The sequence below is a fragment of the Puntigrus tetrazona genome, chromosome 6 (assembly GCF_018831695.1).
Source record: "Puntigrus tetrazona isolate hp1 chromosome 6, ASM1883169v1, whole genome shotgun sequence".
Taxonomy (NCBI): domain Eukaryota; kingdom Metazoa; phylum Chordata; class Actinopteri; order Cypriniformes; family Cyprinidae; genus Puntigrus; species Puntigrus tetrazona.
Window position 1 is genome coordinate 13,994,544 of NC_056704.1, and position 13,976 is coordinate 14,008,519.

Consider the following 13,976-nt stretch of genomic DNA (forward strand, 5'->3'; position numbering starts at 1 on the left):
TAAAAAAAAAAAATATATATATATATATATATATATATATATATATATATATATATATATTACCTTTTAAAAATATTTTACATGCCCCATTTTTTTATTATTATTTATTTTTACTAGAACAACATATATAATACATCAAACACTTCAGTGATAACTTTTCTGCCAATCACTGAATAAATGATTCATGAATTCACTGAAACAAAAAAAAGATGTGGTCTTTAGGAAACTTAATGACCAAAAAATAACATATTAAATACACTTATAATGAATATATTGAGTTTACTGGCCAGCCTTAGAACATCCTGTATCGAAAAAAAAAAATTGTGATCAATACCTTTTTGATGACATTCATGTTCTCTGGTGGCACGTCTCTTCTTCCCAGTGAATACGGGGCCCACTGGCTACTTGGGGAAACCACCTCTTGTCCATTATCTAAAATATTGCTCTGTTGTGAAGGTGTCTGAAAGGATATAGTGCTGTCAGCAAGCAGAATTCAAGACACTGCTCTAGAAAGACACTGCTTTTACAAAATGAATTTGGCATGGTAAATTTCCCAAATACCTTGACTCTTTTTTGTGAACTGGCTTTTAGCATTGTTCATTGCAATTCATTGCATCACAGCAAATTATTATTATTATAGTTATTATATTATAAATTATATCCTTAATGCATTATTCTAAACAATTAGATTTCGAAAATTAATTTAGTACAATTTCACAATATTCAAGAATGAATAATGCTTTTAAAATGACTAAGCTTGTGTGTTTTCTTTCGTTTTATAGTATTAATGTAGCTGATTAACTTCCATTGATATTAAAATATTTTAACATCTGCATGTACGTCTAGTTAAAAAGACCTTCCAATATATGATCATTATTTGGTGAAGACAGATGCTCTTGTAATAACAATTCTGCAGAATATCTATTGCTGTTAATTGCATCAAATAAATATTGAGCTTATTAAAAACAGCTAAAAACTAATTTACGAAAAGGCATGTTTGCAATAAAAGGAATAAATAATCATGGTGTTCAACACCTGGTTGGACTCGAGTTTGTGTAGCGCACTGTGCTTTATTCTCTTACAATATTCAAGTATGCAAGTAAATAGAGGTTAGTGAACAGTGCACACAGATATTAATAATTTTTAGTGAATTCAAAGTGACTGATAAAGTTTGATATTTGGTGTCATTTAATAAGCACCAAGAAGGCCTTTCATAAACATATTTCTGCTATCGGTCACAGATTGCTTTGTTCTGTGAGTTAAAGACAGAAGACCAAACACAAAGACTGAGCACATGCAACAGAAAACACCTATATATGTTTAACATCACAGTGAGAGACAGTGTCTTGCCTGGAAGTGTTAGATTAGTGTTAAACTGTGAAATGTGTTAGATGGTCTATTGTAGTGTACACAAAAATGTTCCAGAATTATTTATATTACCACTGTTTTAGAAGTTAAAGCAGGAGCTGCTCGAAAGAGAGGTCTAAAAAGAAAGTCTTGGTAGGAGACGTTATGTTCAAGTACGTTTTACTTCCTCATGCTGAAACTGGGGCTGAAGTTGCTTCATACTCACATTTGGTAGAGGTAGCCACTGAGTTGTTTGGTTTTCATGCTTTGTGTTATTGTAAAAGTTTATTGTCATGCTTCTGCTGGCATGCGGTGCAGCATAGCCTCCAGAGTACAGCATGCCGAAGTTTACTGTGTTGTGCTTAAGGACAGCGCTCTGATTGGAGGGAAACAACCACATGACATGAGTGAATGGGTGTGCCACACAGAAAGGTCAAAAGGCTGTGGCTGGGGATACACTGGACTGCACATTGCTGTAACAGAGTGAGTAAGCTTGACAAACAGAACAACAACAGAACGTCATTACTGCCCACGTGACACATTAGTGATACACAGCGGTTACACTTACAGAATATTAATAGCAGCAGTGTAGGACTAAATTACGTGAACAATGAAGTATGCTGTAGTACTGTAATCCACTTACACAGAAACAAAGGCATGTAACTGGGTGAATCTCAGGAAAGAAATGGCAGGGTCAGATTCCACCCCAATAAAAAAGAGAAAAGAAATCGGTTATATTTTGCACAAAAGAATCGAAGGATTTCTGGCAATGTGACTGTTACTTTTCAGGTCAGTGAGTTTTCCTCCATCATTATTTGGTACCGTAAAAGCAATTTAAATTAGTGTAATAAAGTAAAAATTACTTTAATGTAAAAAAAAAATAAAAAATCAGTGCTGTCAAACGATTAAAAGTTTTTGTTCGTGTGTTTACTGTTTATATATTTATTATGTATATATAATACACACTATATTTAGAAAATATTCACATGTCTATGTTTATATTAATATAATTTATATATAAATATTTTTACAGATTTTTCTGAAATGCATGGGTGTGTATTTATATATACATAATCAATATACATGGTACACACGCATATATTATGTAAACAAAACCTTTATACTTTTATTAATCACATTGATTTTAAAAATGGGAATATATAATTAAAAAGCAAAACATTTTATTGGTCCTAAGAAAAAAAATTCTTCAGGCAGAATATAATTCTCTTTTATTTTCTTTTGATTTGGGGTAAATTATGTCCCTGACATTTCTTGATAGGTCACATGAGATTCACCCCACTATTCATGTGTCTAAAAGCCTTCATGTAAACTGTGTGTACTCCAAACATATAATTCTATAAAATATTGAGAACATTGGTTATTGAGATATCAACAATTATACAAGACTAAATAAAGACGGAATAAAAGAACCAAATAATGATTTCAAGAGTTTACAGGTAACAAACACGTTGAAGAACAAAAAGCAAAGCTAGCTTACTCACCCGGTCTAGCCTCTTTGCTTCAATATGTCTAAGCAGCTGCTGTCTCCAATCTACTGGCATTTTGGAGGTGGGGTCCTCTTGTTTCTGAGGATAGGTCTCATCTTCATGTCAGTTTCAGGGCTCTTCTCAGTGCACGTACTAAGATTGTAATCTGAAGGCAATTTCTCCAGCAGCGCAGCCATGGTGGGTCGGGCAGACACTGGCCTTGCCTGAGATGCCCCATATGTCTCTGTGCTGTAGCTCCGTGCAGACAGGGGGCGACGTTGCGTCAGACTCTTGGTGGGGTAACCCATGATGGGCTTTTTGGGTTCTTGATAAGACGAGTAGTCTTCGTCATACCTACCGTTCCTCTTATGGAATTGGGCGTCAGTGATGGTAGCCAAGCTGTTCTGTTGATCGAGCATGCTCTGTTGAGACCTGTTGTAGTGCTCCGCCAGCTGCAGTTCTTGGCTTTCAGCTACTCTGCGGAACAGCGCCATCTCAGTCGAACTTACCAGAGAGTCAGCGCGCCTCAGAAAGCCCGGCCTGGAGCGCTGGGGCTGGACCGAGAGCTGTTGATTGATGGCGTCATCGGTGACTGCAGTCTGAGCAAATGAAAACATCTGTTCCATTGGTGGATAGCCTCGGTAGCCTCTCGGGCTCACAAGTTCCTTTGGCAACGTCTTCCCAGGTTGGTTCACGTATTCAGGGGCATTAGGGAACGGTGGAGGAACTCTCCTCTCCGCTTTCATAACATCCATGGCTCCTTGTGGGTTGAAGCTTTGGTCAAAATGGTAAACTTTTTTGGGATGGCTGGCTTCTGTTGCTGAGAGATTTTCGAACCAAAGCCATCCAGATCGTCGTCCAGCATTGGAGCAGATTGGCTCCTGGACATGCTCTGTTCTAGAGGTACAGGTAGGTCCGCTCTATCAACACTTCCCTGGTTTTCTATGCTAGAACTGTAGCTGTCCAAGGGAATGCTGTAAACCTTATACGACCCCATATCGATTTCATCTATGCTCTGTGATTTCTTGAATTTCGCTTTTACCTCCTTCATCATTGGGGAAAGTCTTTCAGAACTCTTGCTGATGACCATAGTGCCTACTTTGTTTGGTTCTTTTCGCCCTGGATATGCGCAGAAATGTTGGGATGACCTCGTCCCGTCCCCTGAGTCCGTAGAGTCCAGAAACCCCAGGCTCTAGTTGAGGGAAAAGTGCCGGGTAGTTCCCCCATCTCCTGTTCAAAGTCCTTGCGATCAGGATTGGGGCTGTTGGCTGGAGTAATTTCCAACTTTGAAGGGAAAGCTGTCCTGTCCTCGAAGGGACTGGGAGTCCTCGTCCAGTTCTGCCAGGGGTTAGAGGAGCAGGCACTTCAGTTTCAGGGTGGTGCGAACAGTGTGGAACGTGAGCTGCGACTGATCGAGCTCTAGAGGGACTCCCACAATGCGCTCTTGTCTCATGAGAGGCCGTCGGCCATGCGCCATCGAGGCACTCCGGGGCTTTGAGCCTAGCATGGGGTTTCCAGCGCTGCTGCTCGGAGTGTCAAGAGGCGTCTCCTCTGCGACAAACCCTGTGTTATCGTAGTGGGGGGCGTTGTTCCAGCTGTCAAAGGTGTCGCTCAGTGGCCGCCTCTCACCTCGCTGCTGCAGCGTGCTGGATGGAGGTGTTTCCCTCTGGCTCAGAAGGGGCTTGCTTTCAATGGGCTTTGGAAAAGACTGAGCCAGCCTGTTGAAGCATTCAGACAAAATACTTGAGATTTTATCAGTGAATATGAAAAGGATTTGGCAAGTGAAAACTGATATGGCAAGAATATTCAATATCATAAAATTCTAACAAAGACAATGATGTGGTGTTCATTTTTTGTCTAAATATATGAATTGATGTAAAAAAATGTAATCCATTAAATGTAATGATTTGAATATTATATATATATATATATATATATATATATATATATATATATATATATATATATATATATATATATATATACTACAGTGACAAATTTGGGACCAGAACAATTTAAATGTTTTTTTTTTTTTTAAGGAGTTTACACTACCATTTGGGGTCAGTATTTTTATTTTTGATAAAAAATTACTTTTATTCAGCAAGGATGTGTTAAATTGATAAATGATAGCAAAGATTTATATAGCTAGAAAATATTTAATATTTTCCAGCAGACCAGCATTTATTTAACTTTTTATTCATCAAAGAATCCTAAAAAAGTATCAGTTACCACAGTATCACAATCTCTTAATGTTAAAATAGAAACCCGTTTTTTAAATTGTAATATTAAGCCTCTCTAGACCCTCATGTCAAGGTCAATTAAGCCTCTTATAATATAAATTTAATAATATAAAAATACACTTAAAATTCCTAATTCCTTGTTCATTCCTTCTTGCAACTGAATCTGCAACATTTAAGAACAGCCCACATTTATTAAGCTTATCACCACGCATGACAGAACCTCATTGCTCTGTAAATTTTGCTTTATTTTTAGCTGATGCTTACAAAATCTTTTTACTTGATGTCTTTATGTAATGTTGGAGATGAAATATTGAGCGTTAAATTTAAATGGGCCTACAACTCTCTTAATATAGTCTAATTTATGTTTAAACTGAAAAGGGCTAGAAAAATATTGCTGTGGTTGACTGCCGTCATCATCAGATAGATTTTCAATGTTTATCAAATTTTGCCTATGTAACACTTCTGCAAGGCTATCAAAACAGAAATCTCTCAAAGAGCTCTTATGAAAAACAGGCAGTGGAAGGAGTGATCATTTGAAGTTTTTCAGCAGTGCTAATTTTATATAAAGCTTTTATTGTGAGCAACAGAGGTAAAATTTCAGCTGCTGTGTGAGTTTGACATAAAGAAATTGTGAGGTCATAGCATCACCCAAATACAAAATAAAAGACAGAAACGTCCATATAAGGCTCACTTAACTGTCTTCAATTTTACTGGTAATTAAAATGGATAAAAATATGAAATTTCAAATGAAAATCTCAGTCTAATAAAAAAAGGTGCAGATTTGCAACCAAATATATCACTGAGCACCAAATAATAAATGTAATGTTCATTAATATTTACAGGTAACGAAAACAATATGCAGGTTACAAATGGCTTGAATAAATTGGGATTATTTCCAGAGATGATTAATGCAAGACTATTCCAGTGAGACAATATCAGTTTTTGGGCACCTAAAAGTTTGATCAACTGTCATGTCATATGAGCGCACAGATGGTCTGTTGGTTCATATAAATGAATAGTGGCAGTGATTAAATTCTCGCCAACCTGTTGGTCCAGTGAGTCTGTGCTGGCCCCTCTTTCCCAGATGTTTGCAGATTACTGACATTTCCAGGTGGGTTGGAGGAGCCAGACGATCCCTGGGAGGGTGAGTAGTCTGAATAAGTGGCAGATGATCCGCTGTTGTTCAAACAATGCATTTTGTCCGGCTCAGACTCATCGGTGGACTCTGAATGCATTACAAAAAAAAGAAGATATTAAGATATACAACGTAAAGCAGTTTAAATGCGACTGCATTTCCGTATTATTATGCTTCTCACAACAGCTGACTTCCAGCGTTTTCCAGTTCAATCGCATTAAGGATTTTTAAATAAAAACTTTTATCGATAAGCAACTGACTTACACAGGCTTCTTCATCTTACCAACCTTTTTTTCCTTGCCCAGTAACACAACCTTTGGTTTGTACATTGGTGGCTCTACCAAAGTCGGCCGCATGTCAGAAATTCGGATATCATTAGGGGAGCCTCCCATGGAGTCCTGGAAACACAAGTGTCAAATTTGCAGTGAACTAATAATATAAAGGAATGAAAAAAAAACCACAAAGGGAAGTGAGTTGTGGTTTCCTGCAAACAAATTACAATCTTTCATTTAAAAACACCAAGATCGAGCAATGCATAGTTTATTTTAAGGTCGCAATGAATGTAAATCAACATCCAGCTGTATTGAAAACCGCTAAAGAAAACATAAAATACCTCTGCGAGCTGTTTAGATTCTATAAAGATTTTACTGTAGATGGAGATTAATTTGAATATGCTTAAACAATTCCTTTCTTATATTACAGTGACGGTTTCATGGTTCTAAAATGCAAACACTGGCCCAAAATGACCTCAAAGTTAAACAAAGCTGAAGCTGAGAAATATATTAGAAGTAACAGAGCGTGATCTCACACCTCAACATCAAGTTGAGATTCATCATTAGTAATATATAGACTGTTATGATTCACAGGCCTTGTCCTGGCTTGTCTGGTCAAATCCCCCAGGAGCAAATCAGTAGCTTCCAGCTCTCTCACAGCTGTCTATGACAAAACTCACACCTCTCAGACCTGACTGTACATCAGCAGGCTGGCTCACACAACCGGCAGCAGAGCAAGAGGAAAGTCACATAGCAGAAGATTCTCTCAGAACAGACGCCTCTCCTTCTCTCTGCCTTTCATCTGCGTAGCTCCCTCACGACGGGTCAAAATAAATACGACTGTTTAAATTGATGCGGCAGGCTAATGCTTTCATACTTGGATTAAATGAATTGTGAACAAAATTCAGCATGGGGGCCATTTGATGCATGTTGCGCAGTGTTCAATGATACTAAAGATTCTGGGAGCCCAATATTTGAAACAAAACAGCACTTATATACTACCGCTGCATATTTGGATTTGTTTATTATTATTTATTCATATTTTTCTGGAGAAACGATACTTCATTTCGACCGAATGCAGCTAAATTTCTTCTAGATTTTTTTCTAAAAATAAAAATACATATTATTATACAGCTTTAATAAAAGTAAATGTGTAATGTTTATTTAAAATAAAAATATTTATAATTAATATTTTAGATGGTGTTGTTTTGAACGCAGCAATATTCATGAAAGAATTCTGAAAAAAAATCTAAGTAAGCAGCAAAGCCGTTTTCAATAGTAAAATAATAATAATAAAAAAATCAGCATATTAGAATGATTTCGAAGGACCGTGTGACAATGAAGCTGCTGGAAATGTAGCTTTATCATCAAAAAAAAAAAATTAAATTTTTTTATTTTATATTCTTTTAAATGTTTCAAAAAGGTACTGCCTCACTGAATTTTAGATTATCACGAATGCAGCCTTAGTGCGTTTGCTGGTAAGAGACAAAAAATGTTGTTTGTATTCAAATTGTGTCGAATCACAGAAATAAAGTGCTATCTATGGTAACTAGTGCTATTACCCTCATAGTATATGCTGCTGACAAAGCTTTGTAGTAGTTAGCTATAATATGTATTTATTACTACAAATGAATATAGTAATATATAAGAAATATATTTAATATTTATTAATATATTTTAATTCTCTTACCATAACAACAAATTTAAATGATACTTAAAGGCTGCTGACAGTCTCCTCTTACCCAGAGTCCCGGGACCATCTAGCCCCTGTATTTGAACACACCGACTTCATTACTTCATTATGAAACAAACCCATGCAAGTATTTAAGAAATGTTTCAACCACAATGGGGGTGTCTGGAAAATGAATCGAATTTGCTTTGAAGGCAGTTGAAATGAGCCACCCCATATGTTCAGCTGATTTTCTGCTGTCTTGTCTCTCAGCCACTTACTATGAGGCAGAAACAGGAAGAGGAAGTAACGGCCAGGCTCGTATTCTCTGGCTGTTGCGGCTTGGGAACGACGCGATGTAAAGAAATCTAAGCAAAACAAACATACATACATATATACAAACAAACAAACAAAAATGGATTCTCGTGGTCAGAAAGAAAAGAATGTGTAAGATTCATGAGGTTTATGGCACTGGTACTCCCAAGGTCCCGATAACCCTGATATTAATAAGAATATTTGTAGCTCCGCAGTTTGGCCTGGTCTCTGAGACCATGGGGGGAAACAGTGTGAGGCTAAGCCGCCATGAACACAGTACACCATGCACTTGTACGCTATTCTAAACAAAGAGCTACTGCAAGCATAGAAAAAAGCCTGGCGTCGATGAATGAATTATGAATGTAGCTGCGTTTGCATAATTCCTTGAGATTCATTGTGGTTTACTCGAATCATCTTAGCATTCCTGAACTCAGTTCATATTTTCACACAGGATCCTTTAATGGCTCCTTCTTGACATTTCACGCTGACCTTTATTTGCGTTAAGCTAAAAGATTTCCAGCTGTATTCTTAGCGGTGCTACAGGATATAAAACACAGCGGGTCTAGATTTCTAGTAAATAAATAATTGTATGATATTTTAAAGCGAGTTACTAAAAACACGAAAGCGTACTACAAGGTTACTGTGACATTCTCTGCTAATTGCAACAGCTCTCTCCCCTAATATTCATAGGCAAAGTTAATGACTCGGTTGTTATTCTGTGTCCTGAACAACACCACAGCGGCTCTGGCGGTTGCTGGCTGCGAGAGATGAAACGTGATCTTTGTGTATTTTATCTCCGCAGGTTCAGCTAACCTTTAACAAACGCTCTCCGCACTGTACTCATCACTCTCCATACACGCAACCGAACTGACTCAGACACCGAGGATGCAAATACCAGGCCTTCAAAAACAAAAGAAACTACTGCCTGAATTTCATTACACACTCTCATCCTTCTGTTTTAAACTTACTGACTTTGAAATCCCTCATGTGTTTTGTATCTACCATAATTTTCCATTTAAACCGCTATGAAATGTTAAGGGAGCTTAGGATAAGCTGCAACCTGATACGTTAGTGTGCATAAATATCGTAAAAGGATAAAGGCATCGAGCATTTAAAAGACAATTAGAGACAATTAAAAGAAAAACTTGTCATACTTCCGAGCTCTCAGTCAGATCCTCTTTGTCTTTGCGTTTTGGGATGTCAATGGCTGAGTTGAGGATGACGCCTTGATCGGACATTGGTGGTTTTGAGAAGTCTTTGACCTCTCGTTCTGTCACCTACAAAAGAACACACACTAATCTACAAGTGTCTCATGCTTCAGTGACAAAATGAACTGTGACTCCAAAGTGATTGATACTCATATCCAAGGGAGGCTGTGCATTACACTCATTCTTCATTTTACCATGTGTATAATACTGAATATATATGTTCATCAGCACCTAAAAGAAACTTTTTGGTGTATTTATTATACACATTATACATTATGCATGCATATATATTTATTATGCATGCATATATATATATACAGACGTGGACAAAATTGTTGGTACCCTTTGGTCAATGAAAGAAAAAGTCACAATGGTCACAGAAATAACTGTTATCTGACAAAAGTAATAATAAATAAAAATTCTATAAATGTTAACCAATGAAAGTCAGACATTGTTTTTCAACCATGCTTCAACAGAATTATTTAAAAAAATAAACTCACGAAACAGGCATGGACAAAAATGATGGTACCCTAGAAAACACTGAAAATAATGTGACCAAAGGGACATGTTAATTCAAGGTGTGTCCACTAATTAGCATCACAGGTGTCTACAACCTTGTAATCAGCCATTGGGCTATATATATGGCTCCAGGTAATCACTGTGTTGTTTGGTGATATGGTGTGTACCACACTCGACATGGACCAGAGGAAGCAAAGGAAAGAGTTGTCTCAAGAGATCAGAAAGAAAATTATAGACAAGCATGTTAAAGGTAAAGGCTATAAGACCATTTCCAAGCAACTAGATGTTCCTGTGACTACAGTTGCACATATTATTCAGAAGTTTAAGATCCATGGGACTGTAGCCAACCTCCTGGACGTGGCGCAGGGAGGAAAATTGATGACAAATCTAAGAGACGGGTAATCCGAATGGTAACAAAGAGCCTAGAAAGACTTCTAAAGAGATTCAAGGTGAACTTCATGCTCAAGGAACATCAGTGTCAGATCGCACCATCCGTCGTTGTTTGAGGCAAAGTGGACTACATGGGAGACGACCAAGGAGGACACCATTGTTGAAAACGAATCATAAAAAAGCAAGACTGGAATATGCCAAACTACATGTTGACAAGCCACAAAGCTTCTGGGAGAATGTCCTGTGGACAGATGAGACAAAAATCGAAGTTTTGCCAAGGCACATCAGCTGTATGTTCACAGACGAAAAAAATGAAGCATATCAAGAAAAGAACACTGTCCCTACTGTGAAACATGGAGGAGGCTCTGTTATGTTCTGGGGCTGCTTTGCTGCGTCTGGGCACAGGGGTGTCTTGAATCTGTGCAGGGTACAATGAAATCTCAAGACTATCAAGGAATTCTAGAGAGAAATGTACTAGCCAGTGTCAGAAAGCTTGGTCTCAGTCGAGAGTCATGGGTCTTGCAACAGGACAATGACCCAAAACACACCGCTAAAAACACCCAAGAATGGCTAAGAGGAAAAAAAATTGGACTATTGTAAAGTGGCCTTCTATGAGCCCTGACCTCAATCCTATTGAGCATCTTTGGAAGGAGCTGAAACATGCAGTCTGGAAAAGGCACCCTTCAAACCGGACACAACTGGAGCAGTTTGCTCATGAGGAGGGCCAAAATACCTGCTGAGAGGTGCAGAAGTCTCATTGACAGTTACAGGAAGCGTTTGATTGCAGTGATTGCCTCAAAAGGTTGCGCAACAAAATATTAAGTTAGGGGTACCATCATTTTTGTCCAGGTCTGTTTCATGAGTTTATTTTTTTAATAATTCTGTTGAAGCATGGTTGAAAAACAATGTCTGACTTTCATTGGTTAACATTTATAGAATTTTATTTATTATTACTTTTGTCAGATTAAAGTTATTTCTGTGACCATTGTGAGTTTTTCTTTCATTGACCAAAGGTACCAACAATTTTGTCCACGTCTGTATATATATATATATATATAAGAAAAATGTTTGTTAAATTTATTTATATATAAACTAAATTATTTGAATGTAAATGTTCAAAAATTATGACTAGCTCTATGTAGAATATATAATAATAATTATAATGAAATCGATGTACTATTATTATTATCATCATCATTATTATAAAATTATTATTACTTACAATTATTGCAGTACACTAAAATTTATTAAAAAATTTATATTATTAAAATTTATATTTTTTATTTAAAATCAACAAGTACATCTAAAAAGTTTTATATGGAAAAGTTCTTTATTTTTTGTCATTTAATAAAAAAAAAGCTAACTTTCTTATATTCCTCATCAATTGTGCACAAACTGGAATGTAGGGGTGTGCCATATCGTACTGTCCACAGCAATACCGTATATTTTTACATGATTAAAAAAGTGTCGTATCACAATATTAGTGATATAGCGGGTTGACCTAGGGATGCACCGATGTTTGGTCGAAAAAACAAAACTCTTTTAATAATGATAGCAGTGTGGAAACATTTAAAACTGTATGATAAATTTAGATTTTTCTGAATTTTGCTAGGCAGTGTGATACATGCACCTTCCCAAAATAGTAAGAATGATTTATAAATCTGCTGCTGTCAACAAAAACAGAAATAAAGGACTTCCTGTAGGTTTCCGTTAAAATAAAAGCTCCATCAACATTCAAAAATGTTGTTCTGTCAAATAAAATGAAGAAGACAATAATAAAAATTACAACAGCTCTATTAATACATTTATTATAATGTTCACAAAATGTTTAAACTGAGATTTTTGTAATGTTTTAAAACAATTCCCTTCTGCTCCATTTATTTGCATGGCTGATTCAATAAGGGGTCTCAAAAATGGCCACAAAAGATTCATTTTAAGTTAAATTTGTTGGTAAAACGTCTGCTAGAATGTAAAACAAAAATCAGTGTTTAATACATATTTTTAAATTGATGTTTTGTATTATTGTACAATGTTTAAAAATTAATTCATTTAACATTTACTATTACTAAGGCATTCAAGTTATTTGACATTTGAATTTTTTTTCTTTTAAGTACCACAATCGTTCGTTCCCTTGTAACTGGTTCCTTTTATAATGATGTAGCTCAGTTACTCAAGAGAAAAGCAGTCACTAATATAACGTTCTTGTATATCCTAATAAATATCATTGTCCCAAATATTCTTGAAATAACGTGATATAATTTTGAGGCTATTTCAGCCACCCCTACTGAAATGTCTGAATAATATGAATAATATATATAAAGAAGCGTTTTTTTGTTTTTGTTATTTTTTAATCTGATTGTTATAACTTACAGCTTAGGAAAATAACAAATTCAGTATCTCAAAAAAATTTTTTAAATTAATATTGATCTTGATTCATTTTGAGTTTAAATACTGGGTACCTCCTGAGCTAGTTTAGAAAATGCAACCACATTTATGGGGAAGACTACTATATTATTTTTTTAGATGCACCTGTATGAGTACATCATGAGTCAATCTTTTTTTAAAACATGTTTTTTTTCTTCTTATCCTGAATCATTATGGTATAACTGTAATATGTGTTTACTCTATATTATTTTGTGACTTGTCATATACATAAAAAGAGAGAAACAGCACTGGCGGCATGCACGATTGTTATTAACCACCAGAATCTCACAAAGTTGTATAGTGCACCTGTGGCAACCATAAACAATCATAGGGTACCCAGACCTAAACGGCTCCAAATGTGGCTTGCCCAGTCTGATCTAGCTTTTTTTATATGTATAAAACTTTGACACATTGATCTATGAGCCCAGGTAGGCCCTGTGATAAAGAAGCATTACCTCTTTCGGAGCAATGGGCCACTTGGGCTCATACTTGTCTTGGCTGTGGAGCTCCATATTGGTCCCAGAAGAGCATTTTTCAGTGTTGAGGGTGAGTGGTTTTACCCACCAGATTCTGCACTGACTTCACCATGTTCTTTAGGTCTTCTGGGTAAGGGGTGGGGTAGCGCTTCAGATTAATCTCAACCTGCAGATAGAGCAGGGAGGATTTAGCCCATACGGCAAAGATATGACCTTTAAATCCCAGCTAACCAGATATACGAAAGTCACCCTGGTTACATCTGAAATTAACATCTGTGATCAGTTCACCAGAGATGGATGTTAATACCAGGTAAATACCAGGCCAAATAGATTCACATTTTCCATTCTTAAAGGGACCTTCACTTTTCCTGAGTTGTCCTCTTCTTCCTTCTTGTCCTCAAACTCAAATGCCACAGTCATCCTCTGCTGTCTCTGTTCTTCCCAGAGAGTGGGATTAAAGCTGTCACTGTCAGACTGGTAATCTGCAGGGCAAC

At 36.5% G+C, this 13,976-nt stretch overlaps 1 protein-coding gene across 1 annotated transcript in view; it reads right to left on the minus strand.

The window, feature by feature from the left end:
- The window catches only part of lrrc7 (leucine rich repeat containing 7), a 54,117-nt gene that overhangs the window by 8,497 nt on the left and 31,644 nt on the right, over positions 1–13,976 (minus strand). Inside the window, 15 exon segments of the mRNA XM_043242271.1 lie at positions 335–460; positions 1,574–1,723; positions 2,850–2,941; positions 2,944–3,639; positions 3,642–3,953; positions 3,956–4,186; positions 4,189–4,212; positions 4,215–4,552; positions 6,119–6,299; positions 6,493–6,607; positions 8,432–8,518; positions 9,620–9,742; positions 13,462–13,549; positions 13,551–13,648; positions 13,840–13,964. Coding sequence (XP_043098206.1) covers positions 335–460; positions 1,574–1,723; positions 2,850–2,941; positions 2,944–3,639; positions 3,642–3,953; positions 3,956–4,186; positions 4,189–4,212; positions 4,215–4,552; positions 6,119–6,299; positions 6,493–6,607; positions 8,432–8,518; positions 9,620–9,742; positions 13,462–13,549; positions 13,551–13,648; positions 13,840–13,964 — 2,786 coding nt within the window.